Raw genomic sequence first — 23,471 nt, 5'->3', positions numbered from 1 at the left:
ATCAGCTATCCGATCTGAGAAAACGCATGAAGTGGCCAGGTGTAACGTTAAACATAGGGTTGCCAACCACAACAGTTTTCTGTAGCCTTGTGCGAACTTATTCAATAGAATTAGACTTCTAGAATGTTCTTTCAAGTGCAAAAAAATATATATTTTTAATTTAGTAGTTTTTCTTATCATAGCCAACAAATGTCTTCGGAAACTCCTTTTCCTCGATTTACTGAAGCCTATATGTAAAACGCATTTGCAGCTGCACAGCCGTGTATATATCTATGCTGCATATAACTATGCCGTCTGGCTCGCTCATAGGATGTGCTGCGGCAACTGCACAGCCAATGGCGCGAGCGCGGGTCAGAGCCCGCCAAGGGGGCGCCAAGTCCCCGAATTTTGCATTAAAGCAGGTCTTCGTTCATTCATAGTCTGTCTGACATATATATTAGAATAGAAGCTATGTGTCTGTCAATTCATTGCACTGAATTGATACTCAAAAATACGGAACAAAGTGCGTTCCGTATCAGTTCAATACGGAACAAGACTTTATATTATACTATATATTATAAGTATTATACGGAACGGTTGGCAACCCTAGTTAAACAGCCCCTTAGAAATGTTTAGGTGCGTGCTCGTGATCACATCGGCGCCTCCATGTTAGCCTGTCTGTCATGCAGTGACGTTATGTGCAATGCTTTATAGTTTCCACACGCAGTCCACAAACTTGAAAATGCGCACATTTAATACATACATTATAACCTACATGTAATATTGAGCTGCCCGCTCATTTTAAGATGCCAATCAACATTAAAAAACTCAGGCTACGCCACTGTTATAGTCAAATTCCCCAATAAGTTACATCTATTTACGAGACGTAACAGTATAATGATAATGCCATGGTCACATTTCTAATAAGAAAAAACATAATATGCCATCAAGGCCAAATTATGACAAACAGAAAAGATTAATTCATTACATTAGTAATCGTTATAACGTAGATCTTAGTGAAACTGACTATAAAGAGATTACTTTCTTACCTTTCCTTGTGGTTCTTCTTGATAGGTCGAACGAAATTTGACGTTGTGGTTGTCGTGTTGGATATTCGTGCCTTGCATATTTTGCAACTGGCAAATCTTTTTTTATAGGCACGGTCCAGTTCAAAGTCTGTATAGCCAAACGAGGCCATTTGTGGAGCTCAACTACTGTCTGCCATGTTTGGCGCGGTTTGAATTGAGCAGCACAGATGCCAATAGTGATGCTGACGTCACAATATATATATTTTTTAATTAATTGTATTGCTGTTTGTTTATTATAAGTTCAAGTCATTGTCGAGTCTTCCACTTCAAGTCAAGTCAAGTCTCAAGTAACTTGTTCTCAAGTCAAAGTCAAGTCAAGTCATTTTCGTACTTTAATCAAGCAAGTCAGTCCTGAAAATTGTGACTCGAGTCAGACTCGAGTCAAGTCATGTGACTCGAGTCCCCCACCTCTGATGGCAACCACCATACTCTGTCATATGCAAACACTGCCCAAGTTGTCCAACAACTAGTCAACGAAGTGAAAATAACTCAACATTTCTGGGAATACAATGGGAGAATCACGTACACTATAAACTACCATTTATGCACACCATGTAAAAAATCGACGATCACTCACATTACATATATGTGGTAGTACTTTGAGGGAATCCCAGAGTTTTACATAAGAGGGAAACCCCACTATTGCAGCGCAATTTTGTTGCAGGTCGCAATAGAAAGTTAAGGAAACAAGTGTTGCGGGAATTACTTTATCACGGAGAAAGCTGCTTACTGACTGATCCGAATGCACAGTATATAGAAAGAGTATGCGTTTATACAGTACATGTAAACTGGAACATATGGGATCAAAATCCCACCAAAACTATTGTGGTAACAAATCCAAAAATTATAAGCATGAAACAAAATAAGAAGTGTGAATCAAAAAATAATAAGTGCAGATAAAAAATAATAAGTACAAAAATATATAAAAAGAGCAGATCAAAATAATAAGTGCGATAACAATAAATAACCAACATGAATCAAAAATATATAAACACATTTAAAATATGCTGCAAAAAAAAAAAAACAACAGAACAATTAAAGCTAAGTCATAAGAATTGCAAACAAATTCATGTTTTCCTTGGTTATATTACTGTTTTTTGCGCTCTCTTACAATTTTGCTCATATTTAAAAAAAAATGTATGCGTACGCTGTATTTTTCTTTGCTTTTGTTTCCAAGTTCTGTGCTTGGTTTTCCAAAACTTGTGAGTAGAGTTTCATGTAAATCTGGGGGCTTTATGTGTCTCTTTTGGTCCACTAGTTCTTGATCGACAGCTCCTCCTCTAGCCAATCATTCGAAGAGGGGAGGTGACGTCACTCCAATGTGCAGCCCACAACCGCAGTGTCATTGGGTTTGGATGCCAAATCTACCCGTCTATTTGGGACATAAGATCTGCCCGTGATGGTAGTTGCCACAGGCAACCCTGAATCAGCTTGATTAGGTCCGGAAACCATGGTCTTCCCGGCCAGCGTGGAGAAACTAGCAGAACTGTGCAATGACCTTCCATGATCCTCTGTAGGACATGGGAAATCAGAGGAAAGGGGGGAAAAGTTTATAATAAGCCTGTTGGCCATTCTTGTGACAGAGCATCCAAACCTAAGCTGCCTTCTTATACTATGAGGGAGTACCATCCCAGGCAATGGGTCGTCTCCCTGGATGCAAAAAAATCTACCTGAGCTGTCCCGCTTCGAGCCCAAATTTGGGCTACTACCTCTGTGTGTAACCGCCACTCTCTTGGGAGAGGCCATGTTCTGGACAAAATGTTGGCTGCTCTGTTTGTCCTAACCGGGATGTGGATTGCTCTCAGTGAGGATAGCCATGGCCATGTACACGTCAACAGATCCGTTGCCACCTGAAGAAAGCATAATGATTTCATCCCACCTTGGTGATTCCATGTTGCTGAATGTGCCGTAATGTACTGATCCTACATTGGCATCGTTGTCACAGCTACATACATAGTTTTTTTTTCCACGATATTGCAGCAAAATCAGAAACAAATGGCTAAACATCCCCACGTCAGTAAATAATGCAATAATGTTGGCTTGACATTGGTTGTTCTTTATTCACAAATAGTCGCAAATTTAGGGACCGTCTCTAAAGATGCAGCAACATTGGAGCCTACAAATCCAAAAATGTCAATAACATAGAGTATACAACTTCAGTAACATTTGAAACAAATGACTTGCAGTCATACAACCAACTCCAACGTGTGCATGTAGGTGTCAGCAATAATGCACACCTTTTAGGTTTTTATATAATTGAACATAATTTTTTTATTCTATGTAAGCATTTCTATATTCATCAGTATTGTAATATGCCTTGGTGTCTGGATCTGGATTTTATTTCATGGAAAAGCGGACCAAATTGGGTTCTGAACTCGTGACTACATTGGTACAGCTAGTAAAAATATGCATCAAATATTCACACCAACTCAGATATTTTAGATATGCAGCCAACAACCTACAAACAAGGAAGTCTTAAATAATGCCTAAACTAAAGACTCTGCTAACTAAATTCAGCTGACTCAATACATGTGTTAACGGACTATGATAATGGCCTACTCGGACAACACATTGTTTTCTAGAGCTGGCAGAAAATACTCAAAACAGTCACAAACAGCGTATCTATCAACCACAAATAATATAATATTGAGTAGCTGAATATTTTCAATGTGTGTATATATTTTCGATTCATGCTTGTTATTTTTTTATCTGCACTTTTAATTTATTTTTTAATTTTTTATCTGCACTTATAATTTTTTAAAATCACGCTTATTATTTGATTCACGCATATTATTTTTGGATCCATGACCGCAATATTTTGGCGGGATTTTGATCCCATAAGAACACTCTTCCTCAACATTCTTGCAATATCTTTCTGGTGTCCATGTAATAGTAGTCAACTGTAAACCTTGTAATGGTTTACAGTTTGAAAATAGGCTCATTTTTGGATAGACTCTGTCCATTCAAATGTTAAAAGTTATGTCATTGTTTTATCAACTATGTCTATGTCTAACTATATCTTCAGATCATGATTTGATAAAATAAGAACATTGAGTAAACTGTGATCTGCTTCAGCAGCCTTGCACCATATTGTTCCATAAAAATGTGTCCTATTTGTGCTTCTCCACTGCACCCTAGTGAACAGATCAAATATAACACCTGTTTTCTTCCTTATTTTGCATTTCACTATTTTGCACTTTTGGTTGAAGATCTTCAATTTTAAGAGAGTGCAACCAATGACAGTGACATCTGCTGACTGTTATAATCTAAAGATCTAATCTGATTTTTCCCAACCACTATATAATTGCATCATGTTTCAAATATAGGTCAGACAGGAGGAGCAAATATACCTCCAGCTAATGTGCCTGTGACACCTGGTGAGTGTTACGTGCAAGTGTCTTTGTTTTTAGTTACAATTCTAGTGGAAACTACAAAGTAAGAGTTGCTCAGGCCCAATAGCAGTTGAAAGTTGCTAACTTTGTTGGGTAAAATAATATTATTATCCAAGAACGAATGCATATCTTTGGACCAAGTTTCTTTAAATGTAACAATACTCTAAAATCTACAGTTTAATAATGTGATTACAATTGTGACCATTGGAGTGTTTATATGTCATGTGAGCATGAATTATATGAGAATGTACTTGAATCATGTAAGCCAGTTTTATATGAGAATATTTAATATGGTAGTTGTGGCTGTATTATGGCAGATTTTACATATAGGTATAAAAGGAGGGGACGTGCATTCCGCTCATTAGATTTTCTCTTCGGAGCCGAAAGGTCGATGGTTCAAGCTGAGCAAGCGATTTCCATCCCTCACCTCTGTTAGATCCTTATGGCGCATTACATTGGCTTTCTCCCCTCTCTGCATGGGTGCACTGCAGATATTGCCCCTGGGCACTTCAGCAGATCTAAAACAGTATATTCTGAAAGAGCATTTTCCCTCACAAAAGAGAATATATTCCTAAAAGAGCAGCACACATCGGAACGTCTATTTCAAGGAGCGCCATTTTCAAGATGCCTTTCCGGTTATTCCTTATATATGTGTTATTTCTTGTTGTGGTCGATACCTCTCGCCTTCTGACGGCCACAATCGCTGTCTTTTCATGCCTGGGCGCCACATGCCTTTCATGCATGTGGCGCCTCTCACAGCCACGCTCCGCCCCAGTGCCCTTCTTCCCGGAAGTGCACGAGGAGCTGACGAGTTCGTGGGAGGCACCTGTCTCTGCCCGGTCCCGATCTCTCGGCTTCCCCGCCCTCACTACACTAGCGGCCAGGGGCTACTCGGCAATGCCCCCAGTGGATAAGGCGCTCATGGTGAACCAGTGCCTGCGTAACACCGCCACCTGGCGTGGGTGCCCAAAGCACCCATCCAAGGCCTCTAGGCTCATGTCTTCCCTTTCAGCTAGAGCCTACGGTGCTGCCAGACAAGCCGCCTCCACTCTGCATGCCATAGCTCTCCTGCAGGTCCACCAAGACAAGGCTCTGAAAAAACTGCACAAGGGTAGTTCTGCCCCGGGATTGAAGCAGGAGTTGCGCTCGGCGACCGACCTTGCCCTCCGGGCAACGAAGGTTACGGCACGGTCTCTAGGGCGGACGATGTCCACACTGTTGGTCCAGGCGAGTGAGGCCGACAAGACACGTTTCCTGAATGCCCCCATCTCCCAGTCCGGACTATTCGGCGACACCATCGAGGACATCGCTCAGCAGTTCTCGGCAGTGAAGCAGCAGAAGCAGAGGCCATCCAACACATCCTGCCCCAGCACGGCTCAAGATTCCGCACCCCGTCTGCTCATAGGCTGCACCAGCTCCGCCCTGGCCCGCCCCTGAGGTCCTGCCCAGGCATCGAGCCCCCCACAGGAAGCAGATGCCACCAGTCTCACGGCCTGCCACCATTAAGAAGACCTCAAAGCGCCCCTGAGACGGGTGACCCAGGGAAGCGAGAAGCCACTGCCCCGGAGTTGGTAAGAAGACCACTCGATCCCCCAGTGGAGGGCAGGGAGGAGGATCTTTGTTTCCTCTTCCTTTAATTTGCTGCACACTCCAGTAGCTGCGGTACCCAAACTTTCAACAAAAGAGCAGTTTCCTCAGTTCCTGGGTCACATCACCGGCCTTTCTCCCTCTCTGGCAGGTTCACCTGCCGATATGTCCAACTAAATAATTTCCTTGGTCCCCTTCGCCCAGAGTCTGGACGCATGGCTCCCGTTTTCCAACCCGTCGTGATGCTGACCCGGACCATCCCACTCGGCTATGCGATTCAATTCGCCAGGCACCCGCCCAGGTTTTCCGGTGTCCACTTCACCACGTTGAAGGCCAAGAAGGCAGCCACCTTGCGCACGGAAATCGCCACCCTTCTATGGAAGCACACGATAGAGCCTGTCCCTCCAGCTGAAATGAAGAACGGGATCAACAGCACTTACTTCATTGAACTGAAAAAAGGCGGTGGGTTGCAGCCAATCTTGGACTTGCGATTTATGAACTGCGCCTTACCCAGACTCCTGTTCAAGATGCTGATGTTAAGATGCATTCTAACGAGCGTCCGGCATCAAGATTGGTTCACGGCGGTAGACCTGAATGACGCGTACTTCCATGTCTTGATTCTACCTCGACATAGACCCTTCCTGCTGTTTGCATTCGAGGGTCAGGCATACCAGTGCAAAGTCCTCCCTTTCGTCCTGTCCTTGTCCCCTCGCGTCTTCATGAAGGTAGCAGAGGCTGCCCTTGCCACGTTAAGGAAAGTGGGCATCCGCATTCTCAACTACCTCGATGACTTGTTGTGTGGACACAGGGACCTGGTGCTCATGCACCTCAGCTGGCCTGGGCTTCGGGTCAACTGGGAAAAGAGCAAGCTCCTCCCGGTTCAGAATATCTCTTTTCTCGGTTTGGAGTTGGACTCAGTCTCGATGATGGCACACCTCACGAATGAGCATGCCCAGTTGGTGCTGGCCTGTCTGAAGGCGTTCAGACAGAATACCGCAGTTCCACTGAAACTATTTCAGAGGCTCCTGGGGCATAAGGCATCCTCGGCGGTGACCGCAGCACACAAGTTGATGCATATGAGACCGCTTCAGCACTGGCTCCGGACTCAAGTCCCGAGATGGTCATTTCACCACGGCACACATCACTTGGCCATCACGCCGATCTGTCGCCGTCTCTTCAGCCCTTGAAATGACCTTGCATTTCTATGGGCAGGGGTTCCCCTAGAGCAGGTCTCCGGATGCCTCCAAGACAGGCTGGGGTGCCACATGCAACGAGCACGTGGCTGCCGGCCCCTAGACGGGTCCGCGGCTATTTTGGCACATCAAATGCCTTGAGTTGCTGGCAATACTTCTCGTCCTGCAGAGTTTTCGGCCATTGATCCAGGGGAAGGACCTATTGGTTCGAACAGACAACATGGCAACGGTCGCATATATCAACCGCCAAGGTGGTTTACGCTCCCCTCACATGTCACAACTCGCAACTCTGTCACGAGTCAGCAGCACCTCTAATCGCTGCTCAAATCGCTGTGAGCCACTCACATCCCGGGTGACCTCAACACCAAGGCGAACGCGCTGTCGTGTCAGGTCACGAGTAAGGGAGAGTGGAGACTTCACCCCCAGGTGGTTCAGCTAATTTGGAGTAGATACAGTCAGGCACAGGTAGACCTGTTTGTCTCCACGGAATCCTCTCATTGCCCGCTTTGGTACGCCCTGACCGAGGCACCCCTTGGAATAGACGTGCTGACACACAGCTGGACACCTGAACTACGCAAGTATGCATTCCCCCCAGTGAGCCTACTTGCTCAGACCATGTGAAGGTCAGGGAGGACAAGGAGCAGGTCACCCTAGTGGCTCCCTACTGGCCCACTCATAATTGTTTCTTGATCCTCGTATAAGCCCCTCCCTGGCAAATTCCCCTGAGGAAGGACTGTCTGACTGCGCACCACGACACAGTGGACAGCAAGTCCTTAGGAAAGCACAGAGAGGCCCTAGGAGGTTGAATCTCACCAGACTTTGCCTCTTTCCTCATGGGACCTCTCCATAGTCCTGCAAGGGCTGTGTGGGGCTCCCTTCCATCCCCTAGAGTCAGTAGAGCTTAATGCACTCTCCTTGAAGACTGCCCTCATGACAGCGCTCACCTACATCAAGAGGGTTGGGGACCTGCAAGCTGTCTCTGTCAGCGAAACATGCCTGGAGTTCGGTCCGGGCTACTCTCACATGATCTTGAGACCCCAACCGGGCTATGTGCACAAGTTTCCCACAATCCCTTTCAGGGACCAAGTGGTGAACCTGCAAGCGCTGCCCCAGGAGGAGGCAGACCAAGCCTTAGCATTGCTGTGTCCATTGCTTTGTGCATCTATTTGGATCGCACGTAGAGCTTTAGGATCTCTGAGCAGCTCTTTATCTGCTTTGGTGGACAGCAGAAAGGAAGCGCTATCTCCAAACAGAGGATCGCCCACTGGATCATCGATGCCATAGCTGTTGCCTACCAGACCTAGCACGTGCCGCCCCTTGCAGGGCTACGAGCCAATTCCACCAGGAGCGTGGTGGCCACCTGGGCTCTGACCAGTGGCGCCTCTCTAGCTGACATTTGCATAGCAGCGGGCTGGGCTACACTCAACACCTTCGCGAGACTCTACAATCTCCAGGTTGAGCCGGTCTCGTGCCGTGTCATAGCAGGAACAAAAGTCCGGTCTAACCGACTGGGTATACCGCTTGCGCCTAGTACATTTCATCTCCCTCAAGCTGAAGATGTGTGTTGTTGATTACCAGCAGTTTTCACAAACGTGTTCCTGGTTGATTTTCTCCTAGCCCTGCTGTAGATGAGTTTGCGGAGAAACTCACTGCCAGCTCGGTACTGGTGCTAACTACGGGGACAGGTGCTCCGAATGCGCTGGTTCCCCATAGGCAACCCCTTTCTGCTGAAAAATGTTTCCCAGTTGGCAAACTGCATCTTTCATGGGCAGAGACCCCTCTGCCCCAGTCTCCATGCTCGTAGAGACCCCTCTGCCCCAGTCTCCATGCTCGTAGAGCTTCCTCCCTATTGGGTAGGACCTACCATGAGACTTCTCCACATGACATACTTCCGATTAGACTCGGCAAGACCATGTGACATATTTCCACTTAACCCCCCGGGCAGGGTGTGGTCTCCGCTGTGTCTTCTCCTTGGGAGTGACACAGCGGACATTATATCCATATGTACAGGGGAGGGGCAGACAAATACCACTCGCCAATTCCCATTGGCCTTTTATCAAAGATCAGAGGTGTTTCCAGGCTCTCAAGAGTGACCCCTAGTGTCGCTACATAGACACAATGTCTCGTTCCCTCCATCAGGGCACGGAGGTTACGAAAGTAACCAGGACGAATGTTTCAGAGCAGTGATTCTCAACTAGTGGGTCGCATCGTATAAACAATGTTAAATGCATAGTTAGGATAGTAAAATGGTAATATTAATAAAATTCAATGTTTGTGTTATCAGTAATGTTTTTTCTAAATTAGAAATAGCTCTTTTATTCTATGTGGAGAAGGGGCACCTCATGGGGCAGCCAAGTTAGAATCACATGACCAGTCGAATACTACTCGTTTATTCTCAGTAACTGCGCTGTTATTGGAAACATATTAAATTAATCCTGATTTACTGTGCATAGTGAATTTCCACAATGGCATTGGTATCTGAAAACTACTGTATTTGAATGATGCAGCATCCAGGCCACTAGGTGTCAGTGTAAGCCATACTTCGGCATACATCAAAAAGTTCCTGAGTGCACCTTAAATGAAATTTAAGCTTTGTTTACTTTTTGTATGATAAACAATTTTGGTACCATGTTGGTATGCGACTTGATGTAAAATCTGGGCCCTAAAATGTACACATAAAATCAACAGTCTATCGCCACATTATGCTTTGTTTTGCTAACCTTGTAGGCTACCCATTGGGAGAGGAGATCTGGTCTGGTCATTTACTCATTAATTCATCATCTATTTTTAGACACATCAAAATCAAAACTAAACTTTGGTCACAAAAGTAAGCAGTTATGTTTGTTGCTTTTCCTAAATAAACATTATATGACAAACTTTTACCTGTAGAGAACTTTAAGTTCTGTTCTATCGACCACCTAATGAATCTGAACAGTACATATATCACAAAGGATTATCTGAGAGTTCTGATGTTATCAATGTTTCTCATATAGTTTATACCATTGGCCTTCATCCAGGCAGAAATGAAGTTTATCCTACACCACCAGGTAAAGACATGGGCAAATATTTAACTGAAAGGATGATTTCATTCAATTAATCATGTGTTTATAGAGCTATTATGTTGTAAGTATTTCCTTCTGTGCTCTAGGTTATGTGCCAGCCCAGGTCCCTATGATGTTGCCAGTCCCACAGAGACCCCCTGGTTGCCCCCCGGGCCTAGAGTACCTGACCCAGGTGACCTCATGATTTCTGAGCATGTCACTATTCCTAACAGACAAATTATTGTTTCATCTGATCTTTTTTCCTCCTGCTTTTGCATGTGTTTTTGTCATATTGTAAGTTGCTTTGGCAAGACAACATCTGCCATGAACATAAATGTATATGGATGATAATTGCATAAAAAAAAAAAAATCCAATCAAGTGATATTTATTTTAAAGAAAGATAGAACATGCACATTTTCAAACAAAAAAGATTCACATTATGAAGTTTGTCATGTTTAAAATATAAACACTAGATATACTGTTCAAAATTAAGACAAAAAATTATTTTAACCCTTTAATGCATACTTCCGGTCTTTAGATAAACCCCCTCCAAATGTTCAAGCCAAATCTACGTCATTGGGTATGTGTATCTTATGTGTTATGTGTAGCTAAATATGTGTTAGACAGCCAGTTGCGTCTCATGAAATTTCAGTGCGGAAGTGATGAATCCTGTTCTATATTTGTTGCATCATCACTTTATATGAAAAATAAAACATCAAAATATATCAGAAAACATTCTTTCTATAATTTTCTAATTGTCTTAAAAATGCTTTGAAAATTTGACACTATCTGGGTATTTTGGAGATCCATTTGTGATAAATATACATACCGGGTCTCTAAAGACCAGATTATGTAATAATGTTTAGCCAAACACCTCATTTAAGGGTTAACACTTTCTGGTTGTAAAATATTAGAGGAAAATGTCCATACACCTGTGGTTTCTGTGCTAGGGCACTTGTGTAAACTTAAGGGGAACTGACTTTTTCATCCCCACAAGACTAGTTCTTTAAAAAAAAAATCCACAAAATTATTTCTGAGAAAAAAAAACCGGCATCATTTGTTTGCAGTGACCACTTATTTGATATCTCATTCAATGACATTTCTATATTTTTAAGTGGCTTAAATGTTCAAACATTTTTCTTTGGCGCATTGTAAACCTTTATGATATATACTCACAGAGCACTATATTAGGAACATATGTACACCTACTTATTCATGCAATTATCTTATCAGCTAATCATGTGGCAGCATTTCAAGAGCTTCAGTTAATGTTCACATTAACCATCAGAATTGAGAAAAAATGTGATCTCAGTGATTTGGACCGTGGCATGATTGTTGGTGCCTGACGAGCTGGTTATAATATTTCTGTAACTGCTGGGATTTTCACACACAACAGTCTCTAGATTTAACTCAGAATGGTTCCAAAAACAAAAAACATCCAGTGAGCAGCAGTTCTGTGGACAGAAATGCCTTGTTGATGAGAGAGGTCAACGGAGAATGGCCAGACTGGTTCGAGCTGACAGAAAGGCTACAGTATCTCAGATAACCACTCTGTACAATTGTGGTGAGCAGAATAACATCTCAGAATGCACAACACATCAAACATTGAGACAGATAGCCCATCTGTCTCAAGGTTTGATGTGTTGTGCATTCTGAGACAACAGCAACAGTAGGATCACGCTGGGCAATTTATTAGGACCATAGTTTCTCTAATAAAATGCTAAGTGAGTGTCTGGATATGAATATGTATTTTATGTCAATGTTGAAATCCTGCTATAAACAGGTAGACCAACTTCTGGTTCATCAGAAGGTGGAACTAATGGAAGGTAATGTTAAGCCATTGATTGCATTTGAAAAATACTTTTCTAAATCTCTGCCATGAACACAATGCTTTCTCTCTCACACACAGTTCTCACAGGATGGGAAACCAATAATCAATATGTGATAAAAAACAGTTTAGGACAGCAGGTGCTTTTTGCAGCTGAGGAGAGCGATTGTTGCTCACGTATGATCTGTGGACCAATACGCTCCTTCACACTCCACATTCAAGATAACATGGGACAGGAAGTGATGACATTATCCCGCCCACTTAACTGTAGTAGCTGTTTCTTTCCCTGTTGTCTACAAGAGGTAACGTGTTGTTGCACAACATGAAGTAAATCATGAAGTAAAACGTCTCGGGTTACATGTGTAACCCTTGTTCCCTGAAAAAGGCGGAACGAGATGTTGCGCTGCTAAGCGCTACGGGGAACAGCTTTCGCTGTGAGCCGAGCTGAAATAATGTGTGGAACATGTCAATGAGCATTGACCGGAATTTATAGCCTCGGTTGATGTAATCATTAGATGCACCTGAGGCCAGGCTATAAATGGATACGTCACCAGGTGTCGTCAGATACTTCTTTTTGAAGAGCAGTCCTGGGACGTCCCAGTGCGGCAAAGCAGCGCAACATCTCGTTCCGCCTTTTCAGGGAACAAGGGTTACACATGTAACCCGAGACGTTCCCTTTACAAAAGGCTTCACTTTGATGTTGCACTGCTAAGCGCTACGGGGAACGCAATACCCACGCCGCCGCACTTGGGGCTGTCCAGACCCCTACGGTTGTGCAGTGTACTCACAAAAATGCGAGAGGTCTCAGACATGAGCTTGAGATGTAGACTCAAGGGCATAAGAGCCCGGAGTAGCATAAACATCTAAACCATTCAATTTTGATGAATGTGTGTGGAGAGGACCAGCCTGCCGCATCACAAACTTGTTCAAGCATGAGCTGAGATGTCGACTCAAGGGCATGAGAGCCTGGAGTGCAGAACATCCAAACTAAAAAAGTCCAATGAATGTGTGCGGCGAGGACAACCTGCCGCATCACAAACTTGTTTAGGCATGGGCTGAGATGTCGACTCAAGGACATAAGAGTCCGGAGTAGCAAAGCATCTAGCCCATAAAGTTCGATGAATGTGTGCGAAGAGAACCCTATCGCAACACAAACTTGCCATAAAACTGATGAATGTGAGCGGAGAGGACCAGCCTGCTGCATCACAAACTTGCTCAGGCATGAGCTGAGATGTCGACTCGAGGGCATAAGAGCCCAGAGTAGCAAAGCATCTAACCCATAAAGTTCGATGAATGTGTGCGAAGAGAACCCTATCGCAACACAAACTTGTCATAAAACTGATGAATGTGAGCGGAGAGGACCAGCCTGCCGCATCACAAACTTGCTCAGGCATGAGCTGAGATGTCGACTCAAGGGCATAAGAGCCCGGAGTAGCAAAGCATCTAACCCATAAAGTTCGATGAATGTGTGCGAAGAGAACCCTATCGCAACACAAACTTGTCATGAAAACTGATGAATGTGAGCGGAGAGGATCAGCCTGCCGCATCACAATCTTGTTCAGGTATGAGCTGAGATGTCGACTCAAGGGCATAAGAGCCCGGAGTGGCAAAACATCCAAACTAAAAAGTCCAACGAATGTGTGCGGAGGGGACAACCTGCCGCATCACAAACTTGTTTAGGCATGGGCTGAGATGTCGACTCAAGGGCATAAGAGCCCGGAGTAGCAAAGCATCTAGCCCACAAAGTTCGATGAATGTGTGTGAAGAGAACCCTATCACAACACAAACTTGTCATAAAGACTGATGAATGTGAGCGGAGAGGACCAGCCTGCCGCATCACAAACTTGTCCAGACATGAGCTTGAGATGTCGACTCAAGGGCATAAGAGCCCGGAGTGGCAAAACATCCAAACTATAAAAATCTAATGAATGTGTGCGGAGAGGACAACCTGCCGCATCACAAACTTGCTGCAGAGGGAGACCTCTAGCCAAGGTTTTAGAGGAGGAGTGCCCTCTGGTAGAGTGCGCCCTGAAACCTACTGGCGAAGCTTGACCGCGCGCCTCGTAGGCCCGGGCAATAGTGAGGATGCCTCTTTGAGGGCACCCCGCCCACCAAGCCGTGGCAAACCGCAGTGGCCAAATACAGCCTGGCAGTGGCGAGGCAAGTGCCCGCTGACACTTCTTTCTACAGAAAATCCAGAACTGAAGCAAACTGGCAGTTAGCTGGTTCTGTAATAAGAACTTTAGCAGAAGGAAATGCATGCAGGCACATTTGCGTTTCTACGTTCAGCCCCTCCCGAGGGGGAGGGGGGGGGGACTGGGCGACTCGGGGAGAAGTAGAGGAGACATTGCGCTATCAACAGAGGCGAAGAGGTCCTCTTCTGCCCTGTAAAATCTACCCAGATCAGTTCCAAGTGGAGGGAGCTCTAGCACTTGAAATGCTCTCGATGACCTCAAGGATGAGAAGGTCCTCCCTGTTCGGAATCGCCCAAGGCGAGCCGTCGAGGAGAGGAATTAACTCCGAGAAACATATCCTGTTCGGCCAGCGCAGCGCCATTATTAGGAGGCAAGACCCTTGCTGGTGAACATTGCCAAGACTTCCGGGAGCAGAGAAACCGGGGAGAGAAACACATACAGACGCATTCTGGGTCATGTATGTGTCTTAACGTCCAGACCCAAGGGGGCTGGGTGATTTCAGGGAGAAGTAGAGGAGACATTGCGCTATTCATAGAGGTGAAGAGGTCCTCTTCTGCCCTAAGATCTCACCCAAACTTGTTCCAAGTGGAAAAAGCCCGGCATTTAAAAAGATCTCGGTAACCTCAGGAGAGAGCCCTGTGTCCTTCAGTTGGTACCCTTAGGGGCCAAACATGAAAGATTCCACAATTTGGGGCAGGGATGAAATATTGCCCTGTGCCTGAGATCCTTCCTGTTCGGAATCGCCCAAGGCGAGCCGTCGAGGGAAGAGATTAGCTCCGAGAACCAAGCCCTGTTTGGCCAGCGCGGTGCTATCAGTAAGAGGCAAAAACCCTTGCTGGCGAACTCTGGGCAACTACTACCTTAGGGTGGAGTTCTTAACTCCCCCGTTGGTATTTCCTGTCTGGACCGTAAATCTGCTCCCGTATCACGGGCATCCAGGGATATAACTGACCTGAGTGACAGGAGCTTACCCTGGGCCCTAAGGAGAATCCGACGTGTCAGAAATACAGCTGACAAGAACGTGGGTCTCCTTGAAGATTTATGTAAGATGCTACCGCTGTATTGTCCACCCGCACCAAGACATGGCAGCCTCAGGAGGAGGTATTTCAGGGCCAGAAATACAGCCATCAACCCGAGACAGAGACTGTGAAAACCGAGCTGATGACCCTCCTATCCCCTTAAGCTGGACGACCACTTATGGCCGCTACCCCGCCCATCAGGGAGGCGTCTGTCGTTAGCAGTCTGCGACAACAAGACGCACCTAGAGTGGGACCCAAGGCAGAAAACCGGGGTCTGAACCACATAGGAAGGGAACGAAGCCTGAGGCACGTAACCCTATTTAGCCCAGGGGTTTTGGCCCTTGGAAGAAATCCCCTGGCTTTTGGCCACAACAAAAACGGTCTCATGAGCAGAAGGTCCAGAGGGATCACCGTGGACGTGTTTGCCCTGAGACCTGGAAATCGTTGGTACTGATAACAGTGCAACCTTGACCTAGCCTGACTTTGCTCAGGGTGATCTGAATGGACTCAATCCTAGCGGGAGACAGTTGTGCCCGCATTGAGATTGAACTCCATACGATGCCCCGATAGACAGTGTTCTGAGTGGGAGAGAGGACGCTTTTCTTGGCGTTGAGCCTCAACCCCAGAGAAACAGATGAGCTAAGACGATGTCCCTGTGCTGAACTTCCAGTTCCTGGAACTGCGCTAGGATCAGCCAGTCGTCTACGTAATTCAGAATGCAGATGCCCCGGAGTCGCAAGGAGCCAGCGCTACATCATGCATTGTGAATGTGTGGGTAAAAAGGGCTAGGCTGAGTGAAAGAACCTGACCCTGGAAGACTTCGCCCCCGGAAGTGAACCTCAGGAACTTTCCATGTTGTGGCAGAACTTCTAAATGAAGTATAGAAGTGCGTCATAAGATCGATGGTGACCAGCCAGACGAGTTGTAGGGCTTGAGACACGACCGTCTTGACAGGCATCATCTTGGACTTGAACACCCATGGGTAGTTCAAGCTTTAAGATCTAAGCCAGACGCCACCCCTCACCCTCCATGGGAAACGGGAAGTATTTAGTGTAATAACCTAACTCTCTCTCTGGAAGGGGAACACATACCATGGCCCATTTAACCAGGAGATTGAGTTTTTTTTTTGTTTTTACAAAAAAGAAATCTGGTTTACGGTAGTGAGAACACGCCGTTGAAACACGGAAAAGCGGTGAGAGAATTAAATCCTGACGCCCTTATAAGACCCACAGAAAAGAATATATCCGGCAGAAGTTTCCACTCTGCCAGGATCTCTGAGATGGGTATTATATTTTAACACTTCCTGTTGAGGGGTTGTCGGGTGTTTCACGTCCTGAATAAAATGCAGGAACAGCGAAGACACCCGATTTTGACGGAAGTCTCTGCAACCCGAAACACCAAGAGGTGGCGGGAATGGAGGGGCTTCGAGGGGGTACCGGGAGGGGTGAAGTGAAGCACGCGCCCGTCCGAGGGAGCTACCCCTAATCTAGGCGCAAGACCGTCAGGGTTTTCTCTTACTAGAATTTATAGTCCTGAGGTCTTACTCGGGGCTGGCGAGGGCAGCGAGACTGTCCCCAATCCCTGGGAGGAGGAGCACGACTCGCCACGCTTTGCTTTTGAGCCTCCCTTCAGTCAGGACCGAGGTGGGTCTGAGGCTTGCTTGTCAAGCGCAGAACCCACACTCAGGTCGTCCAGGAGGTCAGCCTGGTACGCCTGAAAAACAGCATAGTGTGCAGAGCAGCACCAGCCTGACCTGCTGCTTGATAAGCCCTTCCCACTAAAGTGGAGGTTGTCCTACAAGGCTTTGAGGGAGAGAGGGCTTCTTAAGTGGCGATGCCGAGCCCGGCGAGAGATAGCCCTCAAGCGTCTCTTCGGCCGGCGGCATCACTGAATACCCCGTGCCTCAGCACCCACGATAGTCGAATATAATGGCGTCGAGGGTATGTGAACACGGGAAGAAAATATATATATATATTTTTTTATTTTTATTTTTTTTATTTAGGGGTTCTCCATGAGAGAAAAAGCTCTTCATGGAGGTTATCAAAGAAAGGAAGGGACCCATGAGGCGTTCCCTTTCTTAGACTGGAAGATAAAATCTATCCCCTAATTTGGAGCATTTGGGGTCTCTTTTTACGTGGCCAGTCCAATCTGGCAACCGCACGAGTAACAACATCGAGCAATTCATCCGTATATTTTTTATCGCGGATGGAAAGCTCGAGGCGAGAAGAGAATTGCGATCCACCTCATGATCCGAAGAAGCGTCGGAGCAGCCGAGATCATGTGAAGGACCAGCTGGGTTTGGGGAGAGAGTGAGAGAAAGGCATCAACCCGTCTCTTGCTCCTCAGCCAAATCCATGCACGAGCCCCATGAACGATCTTTTCGTGAGTGCTGACTCCCGGAAGCAAGCGAGGCGAGCACGACGCACTCTGCCTGTTAAAGCAAATCGCAGTGCTCGCACCCGCCCTGCTGCAACGGGAGAGCAGCGTGCTCTTTCTCCCAAACAAACAGCAAAAACTGATGTGTGCCGTCTTCAGCTATAGAGCGAGAAGAGAGGAACACGCACCATTTGCTTTCAGTCATTCTCTCTTTTATTTATTTTTTTAAATATATATATAATATTTTCTAAACAGAAGAGAAAAATAGAACAACATTCACTGCACACTGCCTAACTGATTCTATCTCCTAACAGAGGAAAGAAAGTTTTGACAGGGTGTGTGAAACACACAGAAACAGAATCGCTCTGAAAAAAGAGTTTCTGATGACACCTGGTGACGTATTCATTTATAGCCTGGCCTCAGGTGCATCTAATGATTACATCAACCGAGGCTATAAATTCCGGTCAATGTTCATTGACGTGTTCCACACATTATTTCAGCTCGGCTCACAGCGAAAGCTGTTCCCCGTAGCGCTTAGCAGCGCAACATCAAAGTGAAGCCTTTTGTAAAGGGAACTGATTTTTACTTACATTTTAAGTATGTTTTTTTTTAGCTTTAGCTATTAAAAATTGGGTTCTTGGAGTCTTTCAGATTCCAAAACAGAACATGTGGGTTAACTGATTAATATTTTACAGTTGGAGGTTCAGAGCCCTCCTGGCAGCCCTATTGGTTATGTGATCCAAAGCTGGCATCCTTTCCTGCCAAAGTTCATCATTCAAAATGAGAGAAAAGAACCAGTTCTGAAGATTGTGGGGCCGTTTTGCAACTGCAAATGTTGTTCTGATATTAATTTTGAGGTATGGTGCATAAAAGATACCAAACTCCAAATTGTAACATCTGGGAAAACACATTTGCCTTGTTTTACATCTAAATGTGAATTGAATTACATTTCCTGTCACACAAATATTTATAACCAAGCAACCTTTGATCTGTACTTGCGGTTTCAGAGGTTTAGAAATGATCTTTTACAACATGTTTTACATGTGAAGCAGATGCTCATCAATCTAACAGTTAAACCTTTATGTGATGCCAGGTGATGTCACTGGACGAGTCATCAGTGATTGGTCGGATAAGCAAACAGTGGACAGGATTTGAGGCAGAAATGTTTTCCGATGCAGATAATTTTGGACTACAATTTCCAATGGATTTAGATGTGAAAATAAAGGCAGTTATATTAGGGGCCTGCTTTCTTATTGTAAGTATTATTTTAAGACAACTCAGATTTGTATTTTTTTTTTTGCCCATCAAATTGTAAGATTTGCATGCATTTAGATATAATGACATCAAAATACTGAGTTATTCCATTTCATAGTCTCTATAAATCAAATAAAAGTCCATCAAGATCTAGCAGGCCTACTACAGTGCATCCGGAAAATGTTTACAGCGCTTCACTTTTTCTGTATTTTGTTATGTTACAGCCTTATTCCAACATGGATTAAATTAATTATTTTCCTCAAAATCCTACAAACAATACCCCATAATGACAACGTGAAAGAAGTTTGTTTGAAATCTTTGCAAATTTATTAAAAATAAAAAACTATAAAATCATATGTACGTAAGTATTCACAGCCTTTGCCATGACACTCAAAATTGAGCTCAGGTGCATCCTGTTTCCACTGATCATCCTTGAGATGTTTCTACAACTTGATTGGAGTCCACCTGTGGTAAATTCAGTTGATTGGACATGATTTGGAAAGGCACACCTGTCTATATAAGGTCCCACTGTTAACAGTGCATGTCAGACCATGAAGTCCAAGGAATTGTCTGTAGACCTCCGAGACAGGATTGTTTCGAGGTACAGATCTGGGGAAGGGTACAGAAAAAATTCTGTAGCATTTAAGGTCCCAATGAGCACAGTGACCTCCATCATTAATGGAAGAAGTTTGGAACCACCAGGACTCTTCCCAGAGCTGGCCGCTCGGCCAAACTGAGTGATCGGGGGAGAAGGGCCTTAGTCAGGGAGCTGACCAAGAACCCGATGGTCACTCTGACAGAGCTCCAGCATTTCTCTGTGGAGAGAGGAGAACCTTCCAGAAGAACAACCATCTCTGCAGCACTCCACCAATCAGGCCTGTATGGTAGAGTGGCCAGACGGAAGCCACTTCTCAGTAAAAGGCAAATGACAGCCCACCTGGTGTTTACCAAAAAGGCACCTGAAGGACTCTCAGACCATGAGAAACTAAATTCTCTGGTCTAATGAAACAAAGATTGAACTCTTTGGCCTGAATGTCAAGCGTCATGTCTTGAGGAAACCAGGCACCACTCATCACCTGGCCAATACCATCCCTACAGTGAAGCATGGTGGTGGCAGCTTCATGCTGTGGGGATGTTTTTCAGTGGCAGGAACTGGGAGACTAGTCAGGATCGAGGGAAAGATGAATGCAGCAATTTACAGAGACATCCTTGATGAAAACCTGCTCCAGAGCGCTCTGGACCTCAGACTGGGGCGAAGGTTCATCTCCCAACAGGACAATGACCCCAAGCACACAGCCAAGATAACAAAGGAGTGGCTACAGGACAACTCTGTGAATGTCCTTGAGTGGCCCAGCCAGAGCCCAGACTTGAACCCGATTGAACATCTCTGGAGAGATCTAAAAATGGCTGTGCACCGACGCTCCCCAACCAACCTTATGGAGCTTGAGATGTCCTGCAAAGAAGAATGGGAGAAACTGCCCAAAAATAGGTGTGCCAAGCTTGTAGCATCATACTCTAAAAGACTTGAGGCTGTAATTGGTGTCAAATGTGCTTCGACAAAGTATTGATCAAAGGCTGTGAATAATTATGAACATGTGATTTTTTTTTTTCTCGTTTTTTATTTTTAATAAATTTGCAAAGATTTCAAACAAACTACTTTCACGTTGTCATCATGGGGTATTATTTGTAGAAGTTTGAGGAAAATAATGAATTTAATCCATTTTGGAATAAGGCTGTAACATATCAAAACGTGGAAAAAGTGAAGCGCTGTGAATATTTTCCGGATGCACTGAATGCTTAGCCAAATGCATCTACAAACATGGATGGAAAACAATTAACTGAATAATTAATGAATTAAGGGTTAAAAGCCTCAATTCTCTTGATCTATCATAAATCTTTGGGTAAGGCTGAGCACTTCAAATATGTTTAATTGAAATGACATTGAAACAAGTCATTACCACTTCATATCACATGCTTGCTTTTGGTGCAATCATGCATATTTCTGCTTTAAACAATAATTAGGCTACAATTTAACAAATTTTTATATTGTATATTTACATACTGTAGTGTAATAATGTAATATATTAATATAGGCTAATAACACTTTTGTATTTTTCTTATTTTTTATATACAGGATTTCATGTATTTTGAACACACTCAAAATCAAGAGTGAGAGCAGCCAGGAACTTTCTTCCCCATGTAATAATTGTATTAATTTATTTTGTAGTACAAATAATGTTTCATTTAAAATACAGCTGCTTCATTCAGTGTAGCATACATCTGTATACAGTTGTTTACAATCTGTAAGGATCTACTTCTACCTGATCTAATAGGTAGATCCTTAAAATGAGTTTTGTTTGGTGTAAACTTGTAGGTTCATCAATGATGTTAAATAATATTGTTCACTTGAATGAAAACCAGTTAATTTAGATGCTACAAAAAGAAAGACATTGTTAGGTTCACATATATAGTTTACCACAGTATCTTGTAAACTTTCACATCCTTTCCAGATACTTTTCTCCATCACTCCCACCTTTCTTTGTTTAGTCATATAACTGCTGTTTCAGGGTGTGTCCCCATAAACCTTCTGTGAAAACAATAAGCCTTTAGTAGTTAGCCCTACAGAACTCAGAAATGTGTAAATTTTTAACTAATCAAGTAAAACAATGATGAATTACAACCCTGCATTCCCGTTTGGGTAAAACTGGGCTGTTCTGTCTTTGAGATGTACTAGTTGATAACAACATGATTATGGTGTATGCTGTGTATTTCTGATGGTGTCACTTTATCAGTGTGCTATTTTAAGTCAGGAATTCACTGCCCTCATGCTGCCTGACCTGGCCTTTCTCTCACACTTGGACTTACAAGGCACAAGTTAGTTTTACAACACACACACACACATATATATATATATATATATAATGCATCCGGAAGGTATTCACAGCGCTTCACTTTTTCCACATTTTGTTATGTTAAAGCCTTATTCCAAAATTGATTAAATTCATTATTTTCCTCAATTCTACAAACAATACCCCATAATGACAATGTGAAAGAAGATTGTTTGAAATCTGCAAATTTGCAAATTTATAAAAAAAAATTTACTTGAACATAAGTATTCACAGCCTTTGCTCAATACTTTGTTGAAGCACACTGTGTGTGTGTATATATATATATATATATATATATATATATATGTGAGTATATATTAGGGCTGTCAATCGATTAAAATATTTAATCGATTTAATTACATGGTGTCCCGATTAATTAATCGCAATTAATAGCATTTAATTGCATCAACAAATATTTGCTGAGAAAGCCCCTTATATAACAATAATTCAATATATAATGATTAAATAATTATACATATTTATCTTTAAATATTACAAAATTATATATATATATATATATATATATATATATATATATATATATATATATATATATATATATATATATAATAAAAAATATTCAGCTAATTATAATGCATTAAATTCTTGTGGCAGAAGAGTTAATCATTGATAAGACAATAAAAAAGCGGCTTTAGAATACAATGTATTGTTTATTCATTGCCATACAGTTCACAGCAATCCATTTCACAAGTGAATTTGTCAATCAGTTTGAGATTTATTATGAGGGCTTGTTTAAGGACCCGTCAATGTACACCTGCGCCAGACAGATGCTTGTGTATCGTCTCGGGTGCGTTGTGCAATAAACATTTATATTTTTTTGTAAACATCAAATTACCTACTCAATCACAACTTTCAAAGGTCTACTTATGACTCCCTAAATTGTAAACCAAATCCTGTATAACATCAAACATACACATCTGAAATAACAATACAATCATTTGGTGGATTCGAGGGATGCCTTTTGTTACAGCAAACTTATGTCCAGGATAATGATCATTACTGGAGCTTATGAATATGAATGAACGAAACCACCAGTCACTGCTTATCACCTTCTTAGCAAGTTGTATGAAACGGCCCAACATGAGTGTCACTGACTGCGGCATACTCTTGTCAGTCGTCGTCCCACGAGACTGCAGTGTCATGCTTCCTTTCTGGGAGGTTATGTTGTGTGGCGTGATGGGATTCTGTTCCCCATGTGCTTTAATAACCGCAATGTCAAGTGTACTGAGTCGTAAGAAAACATCTGGGTTACGTACATAACCTCGGTTCCCTGAGAAGAAGGGAACGAGACATTGCGAACGCTAGCCGCACTACAAGACTACGAGTGATGCGCTCCTAGTTCTCAGTCAGAAATTTTGAGGAAATGGTGTCTGTGCACCTGTTTTTGTAGTGGATAGTTTCGCTGCAAACCTGGCGGGGCTCAAACACCGTAGCCAATATTAGAATATTGCCATTATTGTAGAGAGGGTTCAACTAGGTCCTGAAAGAAGGGACTCCCCATATGTGCTAATAAACACAATGTCTCGTTCCCTTCATCTCAGGTAACCGAGGTTACGTATGTAACCAAGACATTTAATTTTCTGTTCATGCTTGATTTTCTGTAAAGCTG

General features: G+C 43.7%; 1 protein-coding gene across 2 annotated transcripts; it reads left to right on the top strand.

Annotated features, from left to right (window-relative positions):
• Nucleotides 1-10,436: 10,436 nt before the first annotated feature.
• On the top strand, nucleotides 10,437-21,134 carry LOC127649492 (phospholipid scramblase 1-like). 2 transcript variants are annotated; one of them, XM_052134607.1, is made up of 5 exons: nucleotides 10,437-10,473; nucleotides 12,191-12,411; nucleotides 18,395-18,556; nucleotides 18,793-18,954; nucleotides 21,088-21,134. In XM_052134607.1, exons 2-5 carry the CDS (start codon nucleotides 12,289-12,291, stop codon nucleotides 21,124-21,126), a joined length of 486 nt encoding a protein of 161 aa, XP_051990567.1. In that variant the 5' UTR covers nucleotides 10,437-10,473; nucleotides 12,191-12,288; the 3' UTR covers nucleotides 21,127-21,134. The 2 variants fall into 2 exon arrangements, with proteins under 2 accessions (XP_051990567.1, XP_051990566.1); XM_052134606.1 differs by lacking the exon at nucleotides 10,437-10,473 and having other exon boundaries at nucleotides 12,039-12,411.
• Nucleotides 21,135-23,471: the final 2,337 nt, after the last annotated feature.

Source organism: Xyrauchen texanus, chromosome 9, assembly GCF_025860055.1.
Source record: "Xyrauchen texanus isolate HMW12.3.18 chromosome 9, RBS_HiC_50CHRs, whole genome shotgun sequence".
Taxonomy (NCBI): Eukaryota; Metazoa; Chordata; class Actinopteri; order Cypriniformes; family Catostomidae; genus Xyrauchen; species Xyrauchen texanus.
The sequence above is the reverse complement of the archived record's forward strand: the minus strand, read 5'-3'. Positions and strand labels throughout refer to the sequence as shown.